Raw genomic sequence first — 24,854 nt, forward strand, 5'->3', positions numbered from 1 at the left:
AAATCAGATTGTATCAGATTGATTGTTTTTCGGTGAAGTGTCCCTTTAAGTCTTGCATACGTACAGATACAGACATACAGAAACTGAGGTCACTTCCGTCATGTTGAGCCACTGTCATACATACATCAGTGATGCAAAGTTGTATGTGTCTGCGCACAATTGCTCAACTTTACATCACTCCGTATAACAGATAGATATAAGATGCATTATTATTATGCATAATCTCTAGGATATATAGCCTTCTGGTAGGACAGTCCTCAGAATCTTCCATAGAGAGACTGGAGGCATGGAGAGAGGACTTGTCTTAGATGATGAAGACATCACCATAGAGGACTGGGAGGAGGCATGTGACAAAGCCAATCTCAAACAATTAACTCTCGCCTTAATTGCTGCAGTTGGCTGATGGCGAGTAATGTAACATGGAAACAGTTTGGTAGGCCGGGTATAGGTAGATGGATTTCTGAATTAACCACAACTCTGCCCTTAGAGAAAATCACACATGCCATCAGGGGTAAACAGTCACTAGGCCTATTTGATTACATTTGGGGTCCTTTCATTGTTTGTTTTTTGGTTTTGTTTTTTCCTTCTGCATTCCACTCTCTATATCTGTGCATAGACAAGAATGATGTAACTAAATGGAACTGAACTCAAGTTAATTTGACCCCCAGCTAAATCGCCATTTGTATGTTGTTTTGTTGTTGTTGTGGGGAGGGGAGGGGGGCGGTGGTTTGTGTTTTGGTTGTTTGTTTGTATTGTAATTATTATTTCGTGTATGTCTGAATGTGTTAATTATCTGTAATCCATTTTCTCTGCATTGATGTGGAAATGCTACGCTACTATTGATGAGTTTCTTGTATTAACCTATTATTCTACTCTACCAAATTCTATCGATTCCTGAGATTAGTCAGAATGCAGTTTCCTTCTTGGACAACTTGTTTGCGCATGTCGCCTGCCTGCCATCTGGTGGTTATCTGTCCACATTAACCCAGAAGACACACCCCACAAGTTTTTTTTTTTTTTTAACACACCCCACAAGTACTAAACAGTCAGACAAGGCCATGACGTTGCATTGAGCAAAGTTCAGTTTATGGTCCCTTATATTCCGTCCCTGCATTGACTTCTGCAAAACGAACAAGATTTGTGTTCGCATCTTCGCAACAGGTAAGACTATTATCTGACTATATATCCTGTAGGAATACTAGACTGACTATCTGCCATGCACGGACCTAGATACGATCGATCACAACATTTTTGCGAGATAACGTAAAGACTTCTACGAATTAACGTTACAGTTATGCACTCAGTTATTGGCCACACAGTGTAAAATAGTGTTCGTACCTGAACGCAACAGTGTAGCCTGTTGATGGTTGGCCGCGTTGATGATCAAGCTCACGGTGTACCATGCTAAAACAGTTACATATTAACTCGTGTGCTCGATTCTACTAGTTCATGCCAGTTCATGCCATCGACATAATGACACAATATGTCGATGGTTCATGCAAGGTAATGTGTCAACATGATTTGAACATATCCAAGTCACTGCACACACACCAGTCCATAAAAAGAAAATCAGAACCATACCTCCCCAAATTCAAAACAATGTGCACAGATTTCGAAAACATAAAAAAACGGTAGGCCTGCACCACTGCAGCAAACAAATTATTGTTCAATATGTCTCAGCCTGTCTCAAACACTCACCGATCAACTTGTTTACTCTTTACTTAATTTACTTATTTTATTGATAGGCTATTTATTGGCATATAGGCTATTGTATCTAAGTTTGAGTAGCCTACTATTATTTGAATTTGTTGGCCTTGCTTTGACAATATGTAGCCTACTTTTGTATTTCATGCCAAAAGCACGTTGAATTGAAAAGCAGACCTTGGTGATGACTACTTACCATGTTGCTCCATTCATGCAGCCCCTTCTTATTTTCAGACTGTCCTGTGCAGGGCTAAAGCTAAAACATGACCCGGCGTGTGGCAGTGATCGGAGGGGGCAGTTCAGGTCTGGTCTGTATCAAGAGCTGTCTGGATGAGGGGCTGGAGCCTGTCTGCTTCGAGAGCAGTGATGACATCGGCGGCCTGTGGAGGTTTAAGGTGAGTCACACCTTTTTTTTTTTTATCTTTTTTTTTTATTATCTTACTGTCTCCTTTCATCTCCATCAACCGCTCCAATATGAGCCTCCAACGAGTAGTAACATTGCATATCCCAAGCAGTTACATTCTGAACTAACTGGATATTTAATAATCCTGTCCAATCCCAGGAGAACCCAGAGGCAGACAGAGCCAGTATCTACCACTCTGTCATCATCAACACCTCCAAGGAGATGATGTGTTTCAGTGACTTCCCCATCCCCGGACACTTCCCCAACTTCATGCACAACTCCCTCATCATCGACTACTTTCGAATGTATGCCGATCACTTCCAGCTCGCCAAGCACATACGCTTCAATGTAAGAATTAAGAGTTTTTGTATCCTTGAAATAATGTATCATTTTCACCTCAATCTCAGATATGAACAGGGTTGGGGAGTAACGGAATACATGTATTTAAAATACAAAATATGAATAATTATTATTCCATTACAGTTACCGTTTAGATTTATGGTATTCTGAATATAGTTACTGTCTTTAAAAATAGCTTTGTTTAATATAAGGGATTACCATAATCCATATGAGGCACACATTTCCCATAAACAGATTTAAAAAATGTGCAACAACTTGTGCATGCGCAGTGCACCTGCTGCACACGGTACATCACAAGAATATGGCACTGTCGGAGGACACACTCAGCCAGGACTGTCACTGATATGACATGTCACTGAGTCGGGTATGACTAAAGGATATGCCAAGCCAAGGACATAGGGAAAGAATAATATTATCAAACCCAGATAATTAACAGAGTTAGTTGTTAAGAAACCTGTGCTGGCTTGTGTTGTGTAATCGGGTCTCTTTTTCCCTGTCTGTTTCTCAGACCAAAGTCTTGCAGTTGAAGCAGAGATCTGATTTCTCTCGTTCGGGCCAGTGGGATGTTGTGACAGAAAACAAGGATGGAGAGAAGCAGCACCACATTTTTGATGCTGTGATGATCTGTATCGGACACCACTGTCACCCCAACATGCCTCTCCATGATTTCCCAGGTGCCGCACATGTAGTAGAACCTGTTGTAGAACACTATGGAGAGAAATTATGTTCTCTTTAAGAATAAACTTTTCCGCCCTTATGGCAAGACGACTCCCATGTTCATATCTACGTGGTTGCATAATATCAAGGTGAGGTAGCCACCACCCAAAGAGAAAACTGAATGTCAGTATTGTGGTCTCAACCTTGCCCCATATGTCATCTTAATCCCATGCTTGCTTGTGTGTGCTTGTTTTGTTTCGTACAGTATATTCTCATATATGTCTGTCTTTGTGAAGCACTTTGGTGCAAAACCTGTTTGCTTTTAAAGTGCTATATAAATGAAATCAACTTGAAACTTAATCTGGTTCGATCACAACATAAAATAAAGATGAGAGACAGGAAAGGGGGAAGAGAGAAGGGGGATGAAGTGCCAAAGGTCTAAGGCCAGATTTGAACCAGGCCCCAGTCTCTCCAGGGCTCAAGTGATGATTTTTTGCTTTGTTTTTGTTAGAAATCTAAATCACCCACTGCAGGATCAAACCTATAATGAAATGGAAAACTTGTCATGAACTCTCCTGGCAGGCAGCAGATGCGTCTAGCGGCCACAACTCTGTGTCTATCTTTCAGGCATTGACACATTCAAGGGAAAGTACTTCCACAGTCGGGACTACAAGACTCCTGAGGAGTGGAGGAACAAAAAGGCTGTAGTGATTGGAATCGGAAACTCTGGCGGAGACATCGCTGTGGAACTGGGCCGAGTCACCAAGCAGGTTGGTGTCACATATGGATCCTCAGAGGCCTACTACTACTCTACTTATTCAAGTACAGGTATTACTGACTCCCCATGTGTTCTCTGCCCAGACTTATCTGAGCACTCGGAGGGGCGCCTGGGTTCTGCACCGAGTTGGAGAAAACGGCTTGCCTCTGGATATACTCTTCAACAGGGTGGTGAATTCTGTGAAGAACGTGCTTCCCCATGGTTTGTTCTGCAGCCTGGGAGAAAGGGAACTCAACAAAAGATTCTGCCACAGTCTGTACAATCTGAAGCCAAAACACAGGTAGTTTCATCCATTTCTGGCCATTTCCTACTGGATTATTCAAATAACCTCATGTGATTTTGTTTATTTAGAATTGAATAAAACAATGAGAAATAAATGGAAAAAAATTGCATGCATCAAATTGCAATATCATCACTTGTCAATGTGTTGAAATTAATCAGAATGTGAATGTCAGGTTGTTCAGCCAGCATCCCACATTGAATGATGAGCTGCCCAACCGCATCCTATCTGGAACAGTTCAGGTGAAACCCAACGTCCGCAGATTTCAAGGATCCAGTGTGGAGTTTGAGGATGGGAGCGTTGTGGAAGATATCGACTTAGTGGTAGGTGTAATCGTAACAAGTGTGTATACACACACATGCACGAACACACACACACACACACACACACACACACACACACACACACACACATGCAGACACACTCTTAACCCTAACCCTTTTTACACACACTTTCATTGGAAAGCAGTGCTATTTTAATGAGATGACTCCTTCGGTTGCAGGTATTTGCCACAGGTTACAGCTTTTCCTTTCCATTCCTCACCTCACACGTGCTGTCAGTGTCTGGGAACAAAGCATCTCTGTACAAGTATGTTTTCCCCCCTGAGATGGATCGCCCCACGCTGGCTATCATTGGGCTAGTGCAGCCACTGGGAGCCATTATGCCAATCTCTGAGATGCAGGCCAGATGGGCCACACGTGTCTTTAAAGGTGAAGCGTGCTCTTTCAAATGTGAACTTTTTCACATTGTCCTGCACAGAGATACTTGAGGTTAAAGTAGGGCATTTACTCAATATTGTCAACTCTGTTCTCATTACACACAGGCTGTAACAAGCTTCCTTCAATGGCTGCCATGTTGAAAGATGTTCAGTGCAAGCAGGAGAGCATGGCTGCAAGGTACTACAGTGAATTTATTCAATTCAATGATTGTCTTTTTCAGATCTAAACGGTACCAAGTCCTCTTGTGGACAACATGTTTGGCTTGATTTATTTTGATTTTGATTTATTAGAAAGAATGTTAAAATACATACATACAGCTGTGCCACACTGGCAACAGTACATCCCTTAAAACCATTCTGACGAGGATAAAACACAAGAAAGTCAGCAGACTTATTTCCATTGTGGTCCTCCATTGGCAAACAAGATGAGCAACAAGCAGAAAGATAGGTGCAAAACAGCAGAAAACATACATACAAAAACAGCACAAATTGGCGATACCTTAAAACCAAAGAAGAATACCAAGAAACACATTTAAAGGCTAGTCTGGATACCTAAGCGGAGAGCCACTTTCACAAGGACGTCTTAAAACAGGTCAGTCCAATGGCCGTTTTTATGTTAGAGGGCAGACTGTTCCATAGTACTGCAGCTGAATAGAGGAAGGTGACCTGTCCAAAAGTGCTAAGCTTAAACCTAAATGGAATTATGTTAGTTGCACTCCCTCTGGTGAGGTAAGAATGATTATGTTTGATGTAGTTAAAATAGTTGCAAAAGTATTTTGGAACCTCACCAACGGTGATCTTATAAACAAAGGTCAGTTTCAACAAAGAAACTATTTTTTCGACTGTGAGCCAACCAAGACTATTGAAATGATATGGCTCCAAATGAGTATAAGCAGGAAGTTTTAAAATTAGCCTAACTACGGTAACTTGAGGCTCTGGTCTCTTTCTCAGGTATGTAACCAGCCAGAGACACACCATCCAGGTTGACTATATCAACTACATGGATGAGATAGCACAGCAGGTGGGGGTTGGACCCAGCATCCTGAGGCTGCTACTGACGGATCCCAGGCTTGGACTGAATGTGCTCCTGGGTCCCTGCACTCCATACCAGTATCGTCTTAGAGGGCCAGGAAAGTGGGCTGGTGCCCGTCAGGCCATCCTCACTCAAATGGAGAGAGTGGCCCAACCCATGAAGACCAGACCTTCTAATGAGCCCGAGCCCAAGCGCTCCTTTATGTTGCGTCTGGTTCTGTCGGCCGCTGCCCTGGGCCTGGCTGCCTATTTCAGCAGAAACAGCTTCTCTGCCTTCCTACAAGAGCTCAGTGCACTGCTGGACCGGCTGAAGGGCTACCTGCCTGCACAGTGACCTGCAATTAAGACGCATCAACTCAGATTATCATATGAGATTATCATATGGATAACTTGCTTGCAGGCTCTTTTAATAATGAATATATTGATCTTTAGTATGTTTCTTCAACATTATTTCAACATTCTTCTGCATTATTCCCATCTCCGTGAATGGATCATAAACCAACAAGATACAATGATGCCACCTAATGGTGACTTCAGAGTGCAGCTGATGCACTCCTTGAAAAAGCTCTCTTTCATTCCTCCTTCCCTATTCTGCAGATGAATATATATTTTAATATAGATACAGTGATCAGGGCCTATTGTTCATTGCACATAGTCTGTCCGATTTCAATGAAATTTTCTCAAATATTAAGGCATAAAATATATAATGGGCCATATATTGTATGGTTACACTTACAGTATGATGTTCTTACAATGGCAGTAACAAATGCATTCAATGGCTACATTCAATGAGAATAATCAAATGTATTGTTTTATATCTTTACTCATCAGGGAAGGCATACACTATTTTTCTTCTCTTTTCTTTTATCAAATAATGTATAGTAATAATAGTAATGAATATGATTATTTTAAAGGGGTAAAGATAGTCAGAACTGTTCATTTTTTCACCATGTTCGAAATAAATAAATATAAATCTAATTGCATTCTGGACATAACATTTCTAGCTCAGTTAATTTAATAAACTGGCTTATAGTATACCATCTATCCCAGATGTTTGTGTAATTTTCTGAAATGATAAGGGGTTTAAAAAGGAAAATTGTTACCTAGACGGAGTCTAACTAATCGTGAGGTTGAGTTTTAGCTCATCCAGCAAAACATCAGGTAGCCTACTAAAATGTTCAGTAAGTTGCAGCCCTTTAGAATTGAAAATGCATTTTGCATTTACCGGTAATCAGCAATGGAGAGTACCAGCAATAAACTGTATATTTTTGCTTAACAGCATGCTATTTATTGACAATAAAAGTTCGAGAATATCAAAAGAACTTATAGTGTCATGAACATGTACAGGAGAATTCTAACACAATTACATGACAAGTGTGCAATTATAGGCCTACTTCAAACTCGTTTAAAGTAGGCCTACAGGACAACAAAATTTATGTTGTCAGGAAATATTATTCGAAGACCTCAGTATTTTATGCCTCTCACTGCATAGAATAGGGATCTACAATTCATCACATCATAAATCAATGGCAAAGTGTAAATCAGATGTTTTTAAAAGCCAATAGCCTACATAAAGATGACGTAAAGCTTTGCACTGCTTTTGCTTTGCACAGTTTCCAAGGATAACACTTTATAATAACTTTCATCTATAAGCCATTTACAAGCAGTTAATGATGATTTAAACATGAATTACTTATTATATTATAGGCTAGATGTTCAAATCTGATTAGTCCACCATAATTAGCTACTACTCATATTATTTCAACATTTATATAAGCAAGGAATAATGTGTGTGTGTGTGTGTGTGTGTGTGTGTGTGTGTGTGTGTGTGTGTGTGTGTGTGTGTGTGTGTGTGTGTGTGTGTGTGTATGTGTGTGTGTGTGTGTGTGTGTGTGTGTGTGTGTGTGTGTGTGTGTGTCATTTGTAAAACAGCTCATGCTGGTATGAATTCACACTTTTAGACCTATAAAAACTCACATTACTGATCATTTACTCATGTTTTATAAATGTTATATTACTATGTTGTAAATAAATAAATAAATAAATGTTGCAGCACGTATTCCAGTGTAAAAACAAAATGTGGTAGGCTATTCCAGCCTAATAGAAATTAGAGAAACGATGCACAGCTTTGTCCACCTTTTTAAAAGCTACTTTCTGATCAACACAAGAAGTCATATTCAATGGAAACAAATGAAGGTCTAAAGACTTAAGTAGTTTTACATCCCTGACAACAGAATGCAATATAGAGAAGCCAAAACAAAACAAAAATCTCAGTGCACACTGTAGCAGACTGAACAGACTTCAAACAAACCGCCGCGCGGCAAGCACCGGAGGACCCCGGAAAAAGAATCGTCCACGCATCACTCGCGACCACTCGTTACCTCTTGGGTTGCCAGGTTTTAGGATTGCCCGTGGTACAGCACGAGACTGACAAATCATACAGGATTCTCATTTCAGGTTAGGCATCACTGCATCAGATCGTGATAGTTCATCTGCCTTTACTTTCTTGACAGTAGGCTAGTGTCAGAATCAGAATCACTCTTATTCCCACAATATGCAAGATTACATGAATAATTTGTTTTAGTGTAGCATCTTTATAGCGGTCATTTCAATATTCAGAGATAGCCTAAATAAAATAAGAAAAAATCTGAAAGACAAATCACACAACATTGCAAGTGCAGTCACAGTCCAATATAGCCTACACATGAATAGGAGTGTTATAAGCAGACATTACAATTGAATATCTGCTTATAACACTCATATTCGTGAATTAATATGAATTTGCAGTCCAAGTAGGCATTAAATATGAATTTAAAGTCCAAGTTAAATAGGCATTAAATTAAATAGGAATTACAGTCAAACATTTCTCCATCTCCCTTTTCAGTGGTAGAAAATATAAAATGTCATGTCATAAAATGCCATAGGCATCAACATGATAAAACCCAGAGATGCAGTAGGCTAATTACTAAGTTTGTAAATTAACTCCAGTTGGTAGTCAGCAATGAACCACCCATTTCCAACAAGCATTTTTCTTTTCTTTTTTTCTTAATATGTAGAATGTTGTGAATTTAGAGCAATATGATTTATGTCAGCATACAAATAGGCTATTGTAAAAATCAATTTCCAAATAAAAGATAGATAACTGAGTATAGTTGGGTTTAACTTTACATGTAATTAATGTGTGCGACTGAAGACAATGGATGTATAAAAGAAACTGAAGACCTGCATAGGGGGTTAGATTATTAGACGAGTCATTGAAAGGGGGATATCAGACTATCGGCAGATAAATCTGGCAACTACAGTCTCCATCTTTGATTGTGCGACAGGCCGCGGCGCGAGCGGGGCCTCACTCAACTAGAGAAGAAACGGTCTGGCACGAGATAACGGGTGGGGAAAGATACCGAAACACGGGACGAGCACGCACCGGTACCCCCGGTGACCCCCGAACAGCCAAGGAGAGACTGACAGCGAGACGGGGCGGAGAATAAAGTGACTGGACCCGTGCATGTGGATAGCGGCCAGCGAGCAAACCAGCTAACCATCGTTAGCCGAGCTGGGTTAGCAGGCTAGCCAGCTTTTGTAATCCGCCGGCCAGACACACTCGTTCACCACAAACCAGGCCAACACCAGACTGCAAGTCAGGCCGCACGAGACACAAGAGGACAAAGAAGGGACCGGCGGCGGCAGGTGGGTGGCATGTCAGGGAAGTTGGAATGTGTTATTCGAGGTTTGGGAGCAAAGGATGTGTTGGTGTTCAAATAACGTTAGCTGGTTAGCAAGCGGCTGGCTAGCTTGCTCTGGCCACACACACAGTGCAGTGACTGAGAGCGAACGGGCTGAATGTAGATGTGATGGCGACCGGAGCGAAACGAAACTGCAAGCTGTTGGCCCGGCCTGTTATAAATGGCACCACGTTGCACATCAATATCAAATTCGGTGTTGCCGTGTATGTGATATGTTAACATACAGATAACTTTGGTGCAGTGAAAGCGTTATTTGTGCCGACTCGTGTGGTGAGTTCCGGGCAGAGAGGGCCCCTACTCCTGCCGCTGAGATACCACCCTGCCCACCAGTCATTTGGACGGCCTGCACCCTCATCAATGCCACTGATTTACAGAAACACGACGACGTTCTAAAATGGGCAGTCATTTCAGCTAGAATTTGAATAACGTTAGGCATACATAGGCATTGTATTGCATTCGTGTCGTTATATTAGCGTTATGTTGCATGCTCATTTTGCATGTTGTCAGATTTTGTTGGTAGATTATCAATGTATACCATCAAGATCCAACCGATTCTCCCTTAATGTGTGCATGCTCATGAGTCTGGCAGGGTTTGACGGTGAAGGGCTCCAAATGATTCATCGTCTCCATCTGCAGACGTGGAAACCAATGGAGAGAAACATGTCATGGTATTGTCTTCTATGTGTTGCACCCATGGTCTGTAATGGGTTTGCATTGGAGTGGTTTGAGGGAGGTAATAAGAAGTACATTGATTTGAGTGAGCCTATTGATTTGCCTGCGATTTACTAATACCCAGGGATCTGCTGGAGCTGGAAGTAATTTTATTATGATCAAGCCATTTGCTTAAAATATAAAAGAGATGCTAAACATTTATATTGTGATTCAGCTTCAGCTGACCCTAAATTGATGTTAATGAATATATGTCAAGGCTATTCAGTGTTGTACATTTTATCCAGTTTATCAATCTGTCTTTATTTTCTGCTAATTTGGTCGTCTGTCTATATTTCAGGTTGACATTTACACCAGCAAGCTTTTTATTTGTACATTACGTAAAATCTCAGCACTTCAGTGCCAAATGAATTGAAAAGATAGCCACTATCTAATTTCTTGTGTCTATCTGGACAGTGAGATAATGAAATTACCCTCTTCTCCCAAGGGAGACCAGCTCAGTGGTATTGATGGTGAGGTGGGGGAGTACCACATTGATCTGAAGTGGCTGCTAGTCCTTGTCTTCCCCCTTGCTTTGTCTACATTGGGCTGAAAACAGTAAGCAGGATGTTACAAGGCCCTTGCCTTGCATTGACCCCAATCTCATCTCATAGTGTCAAATTAGGTAGATGAATGTGTGGTTATCTGTTTAAATAGTGGGCACCATATCTCATGTGGTGCCATTTCAGTCCTGGCAATCCGGTGCTGTATCTGTGGGAAGTGGTGACTCGGCTGATAGTCACCTCCTCAGAACACAAAGATCCAAGGCCTCTGCTTGCACTGATTAAAAGATGAGGAGTTGGAAACCAAATTTCCTGTCTGGTTGCCCTGTCCATTTCCTCGTGCTAATACACATTTGAAACCTGACATTAGAAAGTGGCAGAGTAAAGTTCACGCCATTCAGACAACAGAGTTGCCTTCTGAGTGACTATGGGCTTTGGGCAACAGTCATTCCACTGTCAGGGTTGGGAGTTGGGATGGGAGACTGGGATTAATCGTGTAAGGACTGAATCAGGACACTTGATATGTGCTTCCTTCCTGCCAAGCGCTACCATCCTCACCGTCACCGAGCCAGCATTTTTTTTCATTCACTAGCCACAGGAGCTCATGGATTGAAAATTTGCCAGCCACATTTTTACCATCCATGACAGCGTGTGGCTGGTATTGTTTTTGACCTTGTGAGTCTGTGTGTTTATGTCTGCGAACAGATGTTGTCAACTTGATAGCGTCACAACAGTGCAAGGTGCAGTCACAAAGGCTTACAGGTGTGTCATTCACATCACATCAGGTGTGTCGTGTGTGTGTGTGTGTGTGTGTGTGTGTGTGTGTGTGTGAGAAAAGATGGCAGCAAGTACAGGCTGGCTTACCTGAGAGGGACTGTAAATCAGAAGAGATGTTGCAGGAGAGCAGGGTCATGCTGGAGGTTGGGCTGAGCTGATTGAGGTTGGAGAAACAGTTTGTGTGGCTGTGATGAGTCTCACGCCTTTTGTCCTTGGACCTTCTCTTTTGACCTCATTTAATGCATTCATTCACAGTTGAAGAGATGAAGCGGTGAGGACATAAGCATTGATTTGATAATGAATTAAAGCTTTCTGTCTGGAGGCGTCGTCCTCAGGTGACACTGGCCACCTGCTTTGTGTTGTGCTGCCTCTGGCACCAGACAGGTAACAAAGCCTGGGGCCTGTGTGCACACTGCACAGAGGAAGTCACACTCTGGCTGCGCTACCGCTTATCAACATTCGCTCTAGGGCTGTCCTCTAAAAGTCCAATAGTCGAGTCATCAGTCGAGAGACCCCTGTCAAGTCGAGCAGTCGTTTTTTCCCCATCCAAATTTGTACAGTTAGCCATGTACATGTTTTATTGTTTTAATGTTTAAAAGGTTAAATAAATAATTGGGCTAGAAGAGATTAATTTAAAAAAGAAATATGTGTGTCCTGCCTGTCTCATTATTCAGACAAATCCATTATCCAATAGCCCAACGTCGGCAATTCAAATCTTGCATGATCATATACAGTCTCTTATTGATTTTTAAATGCTCAAAAAATATGTCCCCATCACACTGTTGCATTGACTGTTAATGTGGTCGAAATAATCACTGAAGATATTATTATTTTTATTTATTTGTATAGAATAGTCGAATATTCGTATTGGACAGTCGGATCCGATTTGACTGGCACAGAGTCAAGGACAGCCCTAAATTTCGCTCTCTTCCTAAACAACCTTTGCCGTAGATTTTCAAACGGCAAACAAATCCATAGGGATCTTATTTTGCCATTTTCTTTCGAACATCAAACTTCCACATTTTTCCCATCTACCCACCACTTGGCCGGTGAGTCAAAAAGTTAATTTCGGGCCTGGGTTGCACGCGCGGCCCACAATTGCTGAACTGTGCATGAGACGGTGAGAGCTGTGTCTGACCTCGAGGGTGAACCAACGAGGCACGGTATAAATGAGCTCTGTCCAGGGATGCAAACTAGTCACTTTTAGATGACAGTCACCTTTTTGATTGAAAAATAGGGCACTTAAGTTAATGATTTCCGAGTGGTTTTGTGTATTCTGTCACCTTTTTCACGCTGCATGAGTTTGCATCCCTGTCTGTCAGTTGACCGGGCGAGCACGCACCTTGGAAATGCTTCGCTGTATTTCTGTTTTGTTGCTTTTTGACCCATTCCTGCTTTTTTGTGTTACTGATCACTAGGGCTGACGTCTATGATTCAAAGCTTCGATTCGTTGCCACCGATATCCAAGTCAGTGTTCTGACTGCTTTATTTTTTTACTTAAAAAAATATGAATGCAACATTATTTATTATGCATCAATGTTAACTATTATTAATTATTCTCTCAGACAAGGACATTTAACACTACCAGCACTGAAACTGACAGTTTTACCATGCAGCCAGCAGGGACTACATGTGAGCAGATTTGTTTTTATGGCCTATGGCTGTAATTTATTTGATCTGATTATTGCACTTTTTTAAACCATTTTCATTTCAATAAAAATTTAAATCCTTGAAGTCCGATTCTTGTCCTCGCCTCTACGTCCCCCCACGGCCTCTACGTCCCCCCCACGGCCGCCAAAGCTTCGAATATATTCAAATACTTATCACTGATGCTTTAAAGCCAAAAAAAAAGTATTCGGGACAGCCATATACTGATCAAATCCATTAATGTGATGTCAGACCAGAGGTTGCGTTAGACTTTCTTGTTGTCTTGTCTGTTATTTTGACAGACAGGGTTGTACAATTTCTGGCATAATCTATTATTACCTGTGTTAAAAAATAAAATTACAGTCTTCAGATTTTTCTGTCATTGTTTAAAAAAAATAAATAAATTTAAAAGCGGAAAATATCCGGTTAACTGTGTGCCGCACTTATGATTCCGACAGTAAACACACATTTCCTGAACCCCTTCCACCCCTCCTCAGCATTTGGCATTGTTGAGCTGATTTACTCTAGACTAGACTGGGAGGGTTTTCAGTGCCAGCACAGTCTATCTACAGACAGACAGGCCTGAGTTTCCTTGCAAACGTGTTCCAAGGCCAGGTTGCAGACTCAGATCATCAGAGCTGTCAGCTCTCTCTCCCTCTCTCTGTCTCTCTCTCACACACACACACACACACACAGCTCCACCACCGGTTCATCAATTATAAATGACCCCCATGTGACTTAGGAAAGACACACATTGCATCCCCAAACATGCTGCCTTCTGTCCCGGCTAGTGTGCATGCACACACACACACACACACACACACACACACACACACACACACACACACACACACACACACACACACACTCTTCCTTTACATGCCTTGGTCTGTTTTCTTCACTATTCTGCCCCCCCTCTCTCTCCCTCTTCCTCTTCCCTGGTGAGTATCTTCCTGCTGTCTTAGGATAGACTAGGCATGGCAACATGACATGCCCCATTGAGCAGAGGGGAAGTCAGGCATTGTGATAGAGAGGTGAAGACTTGTAGTTTTTGTTTGTTTTTGTTCACTACTCTTCTCCACAGTAACAGAGGCAGAGCAGCTTCTCTGCCATGTGAGCTTCATGCAATGTGGCTTTTCAGGTCTTTGTGCAGTTTGCAGAGCAAGGCTCTTTCAGACAGGGAAGTGATGTAGTTTGTAGGGTGCATATTAGTGATGATTTTGATGGCTGTGTAATGGCTTCCCAATCCCAGGTGTGGATGTTAGTTTAAACATAGTATAGTAACGCTATATCCCAGGTGTGTGGATGTTAGTTTAAACATAGAATAGTAACGGCAACTGTGTGGAGTGTTTTTCTTGAGGTCACACATTGTGAGGGGAAATTAGTCTCTAAGCATAGGGCTGCTTGTTGAAGTGTTCTGTGTGGCTAGAGTCTTCTTCTTTTCCCCTGACCTCTCTGTTCCCATTTTTTGTCCCACCCTGGGCTTGTAGGAGGCTGGTTCTGGGGGTGAGGCCGAAGGACCAGACTCAATGAGTTTCCAGCGAAATGTCAGAGAAGCCAGGGCAGATCACCAAGTCAAAGGATGGCGGCAAAACAAAGTATGCGACCCTTAGCCTCTTCAACACCTACAAGGGCAAATCTCTGGAAACCCAGAAAACTGCAGGTAAGCTCAGACACCCACTATCTCCCCAGTTACATTCTCTCTCTGGCGATCAGTAGGTATGCAAGCTTGCTTTGTTTCATTATAGAGTTAAGTCAATCCCAGAAACAGGCACTTGTCTCAATATTGTCTTTTTTTAACTCCATCCATCCATCCATAGCCCAGTTAAGGGTGAAAATGTGCATGTGCCGGACAAATGAACACGCACAGACCGGCACTGCCCATCTGTTCATTGTTTGTGACTGTTGTTCATGTGAAAATAGCATTTAGCTTCAATTATGCTAAATTTCTAATTCTCACAACACCTGCCTGCCACTTGTTGTCCACACGTTGCAATTCCCCTACATGTGAAAATGTTGTCCTTCACACACCAGTGGCTGCCAGACATGGGCTCCAGAGTTTGGGCAAAGTTGCTGTCAGTCGGCGCATGCCGCCTCCGGCCAACCTGCCCAGTCTGAAGGCGGAGAACAAGGGCAACGATCCCAACGTCAACATCGTCCCCAAGGACGGCAGTGGCTGGGCCTCTCGACCTGAGGCGGGGGAAGAGAGGTGAGCTAGAGGACTTGTGCCGATGTCTGCATGCTTACATCCACCCTAGTGCTGTAATTTTTTATTTGAAATTCGATATTTTGTTTGAACATGGGGAAATGTATGTATATATATATTAGGGATGGGCATTTCTAGCAAAAACACCATTCGAAATTCGCTGGCCAAAGTCGACTTTTAATCGAAATTCGAAAATAAAAATAAAAATTTAATTTTTTTTTATTTATTTTTTTGTGAGTGAAATGTTGCATTGTCTCCCCTGATTCTAAGTCTAAGGCTTTATTAATTAATAGAAAAAGCTTCTGCTGTGGATTTTTAGCTCTAACAAGCATTGCACCACTGAAGTAAAGAACATGTTACATGACATTGACATTTTCGAAAATAAAAAACAGTTTTGACAATCATGAGTGGTTCATTAAATATTTAGTAGGCTCATGTCTGAGTGCCAAAGGGGTGCCAAAGTCACCCCCTCTCCCTCTTCATGGGATTTCATTCATTTTTCCATAAACCTTGCTTAAAATGCTTATAAAAATTGTTTTACTTGCTCAAACCAAGCGATTCGACTATACTTAGAATCAGGGGAGACAATGCAACATTTCACTCACATGTTTTTTTTTTTTTTTTTTTTGAATTTTGAATTTCGACTTTCAATAATAAAAGTCGACCTTGATAATAACAACAATTATTCGAAAATTCGATGCCCATCCCTAAAATATATATATATATGTGAATTGTGTCATTTCAAATTCGTTGGGACTTGATTTTTGGGGGAGATGACAGCACCCCCCCCCCCCCCCCTCCCCATACACACACAACAGAAGCCAAGCACCACCATCCCATTTGATGTAGCTTTTAAATCAACATGAAGGCATTTGTTCCAAAACACTATTCATTTTGTCAATGGGAGGCAGCAGACTCTATCTATGGAAAACATTTCAAGTGATGAATGACTTACGTTGGAATAAAACTCTGCAAAATGTTAAACCCTTGCATTTCTCTTCTCCCTTGGCCTGCTGCCCTGTTTTCTGTGCCACAGGCAACAGGAGACCCCCCCACCCCAGATCACCAAACCACCAGTGATCCCGCCACAGGAGGTTCCTGTAGTGGGCGTCCGCTCTTGGGCCAACAGCAAGCAGGCACAGCTAGACGGTAAGTAGGCTCTCCACTTCCTCCCCAGGTATCACGGCTACTCCTAAAACGACGAAGTCGGTCCCATGGTTCTTGGCTTTTGTCAATTATACTGTTGTAAAGAACGTTGGAATCCAAACGGCTACAAATCAAACACTGCTTTCTGTGATCACTGTTGTGTTACATAATATACAACCTTGTGATGTGTGTGTTTATAATGATGCGGTTGTGTTGTGCAGGAGCACCTCGTGTGAGCAGCCACTTCCACCAGGAGTTTCCCAGCTTGCAGGCTGCCGGTGAGGGGGAGAAAGCAGAAGGTCAAGAGGAGGAGCCTTATGGACCTGGTCCCAGCCTCAGGCCTCAAAGTATGGCCATGCACACATGTATTTATTGTACATTGTTCAGTGTCCTGTCCTTTGATCGCTTTCCATTTGCCTGCTGTTCAGGGACCATAGTCTCCCAGATCGTAAGATCAGGTCAAACCAATCAATGTCTGTTCCTTCAATCCTCCTAGATGTTGGCAGTTGGCGTGAGGGAGGGGGCAGGAATCTGAACGCTGCACCTAGCCCCCCTGAGATGGACAGCAAGCCACCAGAGGAGGGTAGTACAAGCCTCGGTACCTCCTCGCCAGCCGAGGAGGCTGAGGAGGCGGGCCGAACCCTAACCAGTGACGGCCAGAGGGAGAAGAGAGATGTAAAGGAGAGGCTGCCTCCTCCTGGCCCTCCTCAGCCTAAACTCAATGGGGGGCAGCAGCTTCCTGCTGGGGTGCCACCACACTTCCACCCTCCTTTCAGGAGCATGATGCCGCCATATGTAAGTCTCATCTTTCTTTTCTAAACTGACCCCACCCGTATGAGCCTATTAAAGTGATCTACTTATTCTGTGTGTGACTGTTGTTTGACCTGACAATGCTGCTGTGGTTCTTTTTTAGATGTCCCACGCCTATCCTCGAATGTCCTTTGCCCCAGGGCAAGGAATCAGATATCCTGTGCCGCAAGATGGAGCCAAGTGAGTTCACACTCATTATACAATTTATAAAATATATTTTAAACTAATATCATAGCCATCCACAGCAATTTCAGTTCACAACATGGCAAGCCAGTTTCGGCTCTCCCCAGATCGGCAGAGGGTGGAGCAGCAACCAGGATAAATAAATAAAAAATTAGCACTAACGGGGGATAAAAAATCTGGAAAAAAAAATAGAATTAAAAGGATATATATATATATGAATTTACAGTCAATAGGAAATGCCGAGATACGTCCGCCCTGCATGCAGGACTACAGGAGAGAGATAGAGGACAGCGGGGGGTTGGGAGTTTCAAGTCACTGACCAAACACTCTATTTCAGTGATGGCTGTCAGAATATAGTTATTTAACACTTAACACAAAAACATTGCTGAATGTACCTTTAAAAAATGTGGAAAGAATCTGCATTGAAATCTGTTTGGATGAACTGCAGCCTGCACGTCCTGTAAAATAGAAAACCACATGTCAAGTTTGTCCAAGTGGTTTGCTGTAGCTAGCTTTTCCAAGATGGTGGACCGCTCGTACATGTGCATAACCGATTCTCTAGCTGGGACCGATTCAGTACTGACAGGCAGAGGTGGAGGGAGGGTGTACCAAAGTCAGCTTGTTTGAGAGCCTCGTTTTAGTATAAGAGTTCATGGCTCAGTTTGGGTCCCATAATGACTTGATCTGCTTTTTCCTCTGTTGTGTGTCCAGGGGTCCTCGGCCAGTGCGACCTCAGCAGGGCCCCCCTCAGGCCTGGCTCCAGGACCCAGACAGACCCTCCATCGTCAGCGCCACAGAGCTCAAGGAGCTGGACAACTTGGACACTGAAGCTGATGAGGGCTGGGCTGGTTAGTAGCAATCCGTTAATTATGGAGAGCATTGTTTAATCAACCAGTTGTTCAGTTGTCATTTGTATAAATGTAACTTTTGTTCATTTTTATTCTGTAAGAGTTGTATGCTCTTTGACATGGAAAAGGCCACTGGTTCTAAGCTCTGTCAATCCCCATCCCTCCTACTATGCAGGAGCTCAGATGGAGGTGGACTATACTGAGAAACTCAACTTCAGCGATGATGAGGAGAACCAAGCTGCTAAGGAGAAAGGGGAAAACTGGTGAGTCTTTCTCTACTACTTTTGTCGTATCCTTCTTTCTCTTACAATGTTTATTTCCCTACTTCACTAATTAAGGTTATCACTCATCTTAAAAACCTAAGGCCACATTCAGATACAATCCGTCGAGATGTATTGTAGTCCGGCTGTAGTACGTCGGGGTGGGCGGATCTCACTTCACCCCCCCTTTCTGCCTTCTCTCCTTCAAAACAAGCATGTGTGCGAGCGAACCAGGAAAATACATTTTTGAAAGGCTATAGACCAAATCAGCGGGGATGTCTACATTTACTTCCGGTTACCCCTGGGGTCCACACACATCATAATGGCGGTGAACGGCACAAACTGACATGTTGAAGACAAAAATGGTTAGTTCGTGTTGTGTTGTTTAATATCATTCATAACAACACTTTCACTAACGTTAGTGGAAACCAGACTAGCTAATTTACCTGTTGGACCAGACCAGACCAGAGTAGACTTGAAGCTAAATTAAATTAACGTGGCGTCAGTAGCTCTGTCTGTAACGTTAGCTCTGTAGCTAGTTAACGAGTCTGCAAAAAAACAGCGAGTTTGACAGTTGTAAACAAACGTTATTAGCTAGCTAACAACACTACATAAAACAAACACAGAAGAAAGGCTAGATACGTCGGACAAGCATGTTTACCAACCGTTTGAACATTTAAATTGAAAGTAGTCGGCCGAAAACAACGAGAGGGTTTGACAGCATTTATTTGACAAGACGCAAATTTAAACCTGCCGCCTTCCCGAAGTGGTACGCGGAAGTAAGGTTGTTTACATGGTGACGTCACGGTGATTTGGTCTATAGGCTATTTTGTAGCTTCAGTTTAATTTCTCTCTTTTTTAGTTTAGTTTTTGTTTGATATCTGCTATTTCATGCTGCTCACTTTCACTCGTGTGGAGCGTGTTAAAACTGCTTAAACATTTCTGCCGAGTGCTGAGGCAGGCAGGCTCTTTCATTGACAGACTAACCAGAGGATTTTTATTGTGAAGAACAGATACAGTCATGATTTTTGAGAGAGAGAAGAGAAGAGACGAGTGAAACAGAGCAGAGGTCTGTGTGTGTGGTGTCTAGATTGGCCACTGGAGCGTGACGTAGGGTTTCATCCCCCCAAAGTTGGATTGCCCTCTCTCGCCGTACGATCTCTGCATGTTTTTCACGCTGTCGCCGGACTGCCTCCATTGACTATGAATGGAGTGTGGCGGGGCGGGGCCAATGCCAGCGACGGATCCTGTGTAAATCCGGCCGAAGATGGATGCAGCACACCCATCTTCCCTATGGTCCACTCTTACTGATATTTCACAATCACCTATTTACTGATTACAGTGGATACACAAAGCATGTGATCAGGTTGCTGACACATTATAATGTATAAGCCAGTCGCACAGGATACCATTGTCACATTATGTGTAGGATGAAATGTAATGGGACCTCCACTAGGGGTGCACCGATCGATCGGCAAGCAATCTGTATCGGCCGATTTTGACCTCAAATATGCGATCGGCTGATTGCCGATATTTCGGCTGATTGCCGATATTTTTTTATATTATATTATTATTTTAATTTTTTTATATACCGTATATAAAAAAAAAAGCCCTATCACTAATCAGGCTTTCCAACGATATAAAATACAATGCCAATTGGTATTATTAAAGGGAAGAAATAATTGACCTAAAATAACGTTTCCAAACTTTATTTGAGGAGTTTATATATCGGTGATCGGTCGATGATCGGTTGGGCAGATATTTCCCATAGCCGATCGGTGATCGGTGGCAAAAAACGTGATCGGTGCACCCCTAACCTCCACATAATGCATGTAAGATGTTTGATGTGCAAAGTACAAATAGTGTCATAAGAAGCAACGGATGTATAAATGATAGATCTGCTGAATCCATCCTGCTAAATCCATCAACTGATTTATATATCCTGAAATCAGTCACTCTGTCAGTCCAAAGAATGTGTGTATGTACACAAATGTTGGGAGGTTGTTGATTGGTGTTTTTTGTTTTGTTTTTTTCTTACTTGGTGACCTCGTTTTCAGGGTGTTGATGGGTAAAGTGGAGCGGATGAGGTCCCGGCCATCAGACGGTCAGGAGAACCGCGGGGGCTCATGGGCCGATGGTGTAGACCCCAGAGCACCATCTCCTGGCAGTATTGGGCAACACAATAAATTAGCTGCTCAACAGGATTACCAGGTATGGCTGTTGTGCATTACAAGCGCTTCTTATTACCTGTGCAGTGTGCACTCACTGGTCTGACAGAAGGTGATTTTAGTCTGCAGTTGTACTAATTATCCCGTCCTCCAGGGTGGCAGTCGCTTAGTGAGTGGTGGAGCTCCACGTGGGACCAAACCACCGGCCACAGCGCCACCTGGTGGTGAAGAGGACTCTGACGCTTGGCGACAGAAGCGCAAGAAGCCCTCAGAGCTTTCCGAAGCTGTAGAACGAGCCAGACGGAGAAGAGAGGAAGAAGAGAAGCGGATGGAGGAACAGCGGCTTGCAGCCTGTGCTGAAAAACTGAAACGTCTCAACGAAAAACACCGACCGGCAACTGAGAGCAAACCCACCCCTCCCGAACCTACCCCCAATGACGAGGCAGGAGCTGTTCGTGAGGAAACACCTCCGTTATCAGCTCCTGCACCAGTGTCCAGCCCTGAATCTTCTATGCCGGTTTCACAACCCCAGGCGCCGGTCATACAAGCTCCTCTACCAGACAGGGAGAGAGAGAGGGTGGATCAAGACAGGGAGAGTATAGAGGGGGAGAGGATAGAGGGAGAAAGGATAGAGGGAGAAAGAGAGAGAGTGGAACCCAGTGTGGAGGAGGAGGAGGAGGAGGAGGAGGTTCACTTTGTGCCTCGCCAACCCAGCTCCCCTGTCCAGAGACCCGTGGCCATCACTCCAGAGCCTCTGAGTGAGGGAGAAGGCTCCTTGCCAGAGGTGGGCCCCCTGGTCGAGGAGAGCCAAACGGACAGGACGACAATGCCTATTCGAGACTATTTCAACGTAGATGACAATAGAGGTGAGTCTGCTTATGGAGCCATTTGAGAGTTGCATATGTATGTGAAAGATTTATTTCATTTTATTTGGAATTCAATACAAAAAAATTCTCTGCAGTGGATGAACCCCACCTGTCTCTGCCTCGTATGGACCCACCCATTGGCGAGGAAGTCCCTGTGGCACCCCCAGAGCTGGAGGGAGAGGCAGGGGCCGCCATGCGTCCTGCTCTCACCTCGGGCTATTCCAAACAATTCCAGAAATCTCTGCCTCCTCGTTTCCTCAGACAGCAGGTATGTACAGCTGGCTTCTTGACTTATTATTATTTTTCTGATTCCCCCACACATTTTCTCCCCAATTGTACTTGATCCAATTTCTCCCTGCTGCCGATCTGGGGAGAGTCGTAGACCAGCACCATGCTTCCTCCGACACATGCGCGGTGCCAGCCGCTTCTTTTCACCTGGCACCGGGGAGATTCACCGGCAGGATGTAGCTATTTAGGATCACACTATTCCCACCAGTTCCCTTCCGCCCCGACCGACCAAAGGAGACGCTAGTGCAGGGACCAGGACACATACCCTTCAATCCTGCTTCCCACCCGCAGACACAGCCAATCGTGCCTGTATGGATGCCCAACCAAGTCGGAGGTAACATGGGGGCGCGAACCTGCGACCCTTGGGTTGGTAGGCACTGGCAGGGAATCTACCGTACACTACCCGGACGCCCTGGCTTCTTGAGTTACTGAGTTAGTTCTTGTTGATCCCTGGGGAAAAACTTTATCAAATGGGGATTGTGATCTAAAGTTTTGTCGGGCTGTGACATTTGGAACACTTGGGCTAAGGTTTATAATCATGTACTTGCAATGCCCTGCATTTGAACACCAAGCACAAGCGCTGAGACTGATGAAATAATGAAATACCGTAGTAGTAATATGGTGCTTTTTTGAGTAGTTTGTCATGATTAAAAAAGAGGACAATTAGACAACCATCACTTTGAGAATGTGGTAGACACTAAAAGCAAATTATGGCTCACTGATGGTCTTATGTTTATTTTATTTTTATTAACAAAAAACAAAGGGGACAATCACAATGAAATAAAATATCACTCACTCTTCTCTCTCACACACACACACGCACACGATGGTCTTAATTTGTATATCTGCCTAACCACAATCCTCCCATCTTCCAGGAGCAGATGAAGCAGCAACAGTGGCAGCAGCAGCAGAGTGGGGGCTCTGTGTCTCCATCAGGTGGTGGAGGAGTCCCAGCTACCCAACAGCAACAGCAGCAGCAGCAGCAGCACCGCTCTATGTATCAGCCCATGGGCCCCCACCACCAGCACCTGGCCTCCATGGGCTTTGACCCCCGCTGGCTTATGATGCAGTCTTACATGGACCCTCGCATGATGTCAGGACGACCGCCCATGGATATGCCACCTAACATGCATCCTGGTAGGAGACATGCCATTTAACATGATGATGCTACCAGATGGTTAGTTTTCACATAACCATCTGGGTACGAGTCGCTCGCCGCTAAAGGAAACCGTTTAAAAGAGCAGGGTTCCTACGCAGTATGGGAAAGTATGGAATTTGATTTGGGCATTTTCCAGGTCTGGAAAAGTATGGAAAAAGGAAAAGCGTATGGGGAAAAGATTTGTGTTTCCAGACTATTTCTAAAATATAAAATTCAGAATTTCGAAAAATAAATTGATAATACAAGTGAGTGTTTTTTCATGGTGTTTGGCGCAGACAGCCACACAGGCAAAATTGGGGCCTCACCTTCACGTGGGCGTGACTCACCCACTTTAGTTCACGCTACCCCGCTGCAACTACTAAACCTGCAGCTACTCGGGGAGTGTGGACTGAATGAATGGGTTGCATTTGCCCACAATGGGTTTTCCGATGGCTGGGTTGACAATCCCAAATACAAAGCCTGGTTGGCTAAGGATTCTAAATGGGAAAAGAAAGCTTGATGCAAACTTTGTGTAAAATTGTCATGTCCAACATGGGGCAAAAGCACCATAGTCTTGTCACAGCATCCTCTGCACCCATATTTGTGTTGTTTCACCTTCGTAGAACACAGGGAATATTCACGCTTCAGCTGATGAACTTTGCCAGACCAGTGCCTCTGAGGCTCAGAAGAGGGACTGAGTGAACACGTGAAGAAAGCATTCTGGACACGGTCAATTTAAGCAAAACTTTCACCACTACAAGTGTCTTCCAGAGGCAAAACGTTTTGACTCCTTTTGACAAGGAAGATACTTGTAGTGTCGAAATGTCAGTCTTTTAAACGATTTTCAGACGGCAGCCCGTCTTTATTGTCACACAACACACTACAACACATGCACGGAGGGCCACAACACACACATGCTGACGGTGGCCGGTGAAATTTGTCCTCTGCATTTAACCCATCCTGGCTTTGTCCTTTCCTCCTGGGGCAGGCCAGGAGCAGTGGTCGCTTTTTCGTACAGCGCCCGGGGACCGACTTTGGATGTTGTCGTCACTGGTCGGATGACGATGACGATGACGATCTGATCTTCTGCATGTTTTTAGTGGGGGGGGGGTTATATACGGAGGAACCCCCCTGGGGGAGCACGGGGAGAACATGCAAACTCCACACAGACAGAAAGGCCCTTACGACGAGATAGCCCACCTGGGCAGTAGGGCTGTGGCGATTCACTTATCTCCCGATTCGATACTATCACGATTCTTGGGTGCCGATTCGATTTATATTGCGATTCTTAAGTATTGCGATTCTACGATTATTGCGATTCGATATTACGATTTATTGCGATTTTTGTTTATTTTTTTCTTTTATTTTTTCAGTTTGTTTGCTTTTTTACACTAGATTAGAACATGGGAAAAGTTGAATCATACACTAGAGACTGTATATTATATATCATGAGTAGGGCTGGGCGATATAGTTAAAAACAGGGGCGGACTGGGATCATAATTCAGGCCGGGCATTAGATACCAAGCAGGCCAGGCCGATATGGGCCAACGCCCGTGGAATTTGGGCCGTTTGAAGCCAGATTTGGGCCGTTTGAAGTCCAATTTTACAATGAGATGCACCCACTTTAACCC

General features: G+C 43.5%; 2 protein-coding genes across 3 annotated transcripts in view; both read left to right on the plus strand.

Moving 5' to 3' along the window:
- The first annotated feature begins 1,052 nt into the window (after positions 1-1,052).
- LOC310786471 (flavin-containing monooxygenase 5-like) lies at positions 1,053-6,876 on the plus strand. The gene is made up of 10 exons (XM_083647692.1): positions 1,053-1,161; positions 1,939-2,099; positions 2,267-2,455; positions 2,976-3,141; positions 3,752-3,894; positions 3,986-4,182; positions 4,358-4,505; positions 4,685-4,892; positions 5,006-5,078; positions 5,852-6,876. Exons 2-10 carry the CDS (start codon positions 1,968-1,970, stop codon positions 6,264-6,266), a joined length of 1,671 nt encoding a protein of 556 aa, XP_083503818.1. The 5' UTR covers positions 1,053-1,161; positions 1,939-1,967; the 3' UTR covers positions 6,267-6,876.
- Positions 6,877-9,338: 2,462 nt separating this feature from the next.
- prrc2c (proline-rich coiled-coil 2C) overlaps positions 9,339-24,854 on the plus strand; it is a 34,054-nt gene continuing 18,538 nt past the window's right edge. For both annotated transcript variants that reach the window (XM_083647489.1, XM_083647490.1), the window contains exons 1-13: positions 9,339-9,619; positions 14,801-14,973; positions 15,345-15,519; positions 16,553-16,665; positions 16,884-17,009; positions 17,159-17,457; positions 17,576-17,652; positions 18,367-18,503; positions 18,679-18,766; positions 20,821-20,974; positions 21,086-21,797; positions 21,893-22,065; positions 22,961-23,222. In XM_083647489.1, coding sequence (XP_083503615.1) covers positions 14,856-14,973; positions 15,345-15,519; positions 16,553-16,665; positions 16,884-17,009; positions 17,159-17,457; positions 17,576-17,652; positions 18,367-18,503; positions 18,679-18,766; positions 20,821-20,974; positions 21,086-21,797; positions 21,893-22,065; positions 22,961-23,222 — 2,434 coding nt within the window. In that variant the 5' untranslated portion in view covers positions 9,339-9,619; positions 14,801-14,855. The remainder of the gene's footprint in view (positions 9,620-14,800; positions 14,974-15,344; positions 15,520-16,552; positions 16,666-16,883; positions 17,010-17,158; positions 17,458-17,575; positions 17,653-18,366; positions 18,504-18,678; positions 18,767-20,820; positions 20,975-21,085; positions 21,798-21,892; positions 22,066-22,960; positions 23,223-24,854) is intronic.

This window comes from Poromitra crassiceps (genome assembly GCF_964638095.1).
Source record: "Poromitra crassiceps genome assembly, chromosome: 12".
Classification (NCBI taxonomy): domain Eukaryota; kingdom Metazoa; phylum Chordata; class Actinopteri; order Beryciformes; family Melamphaidae; genus Poromitra; species Poromitra crassiceps.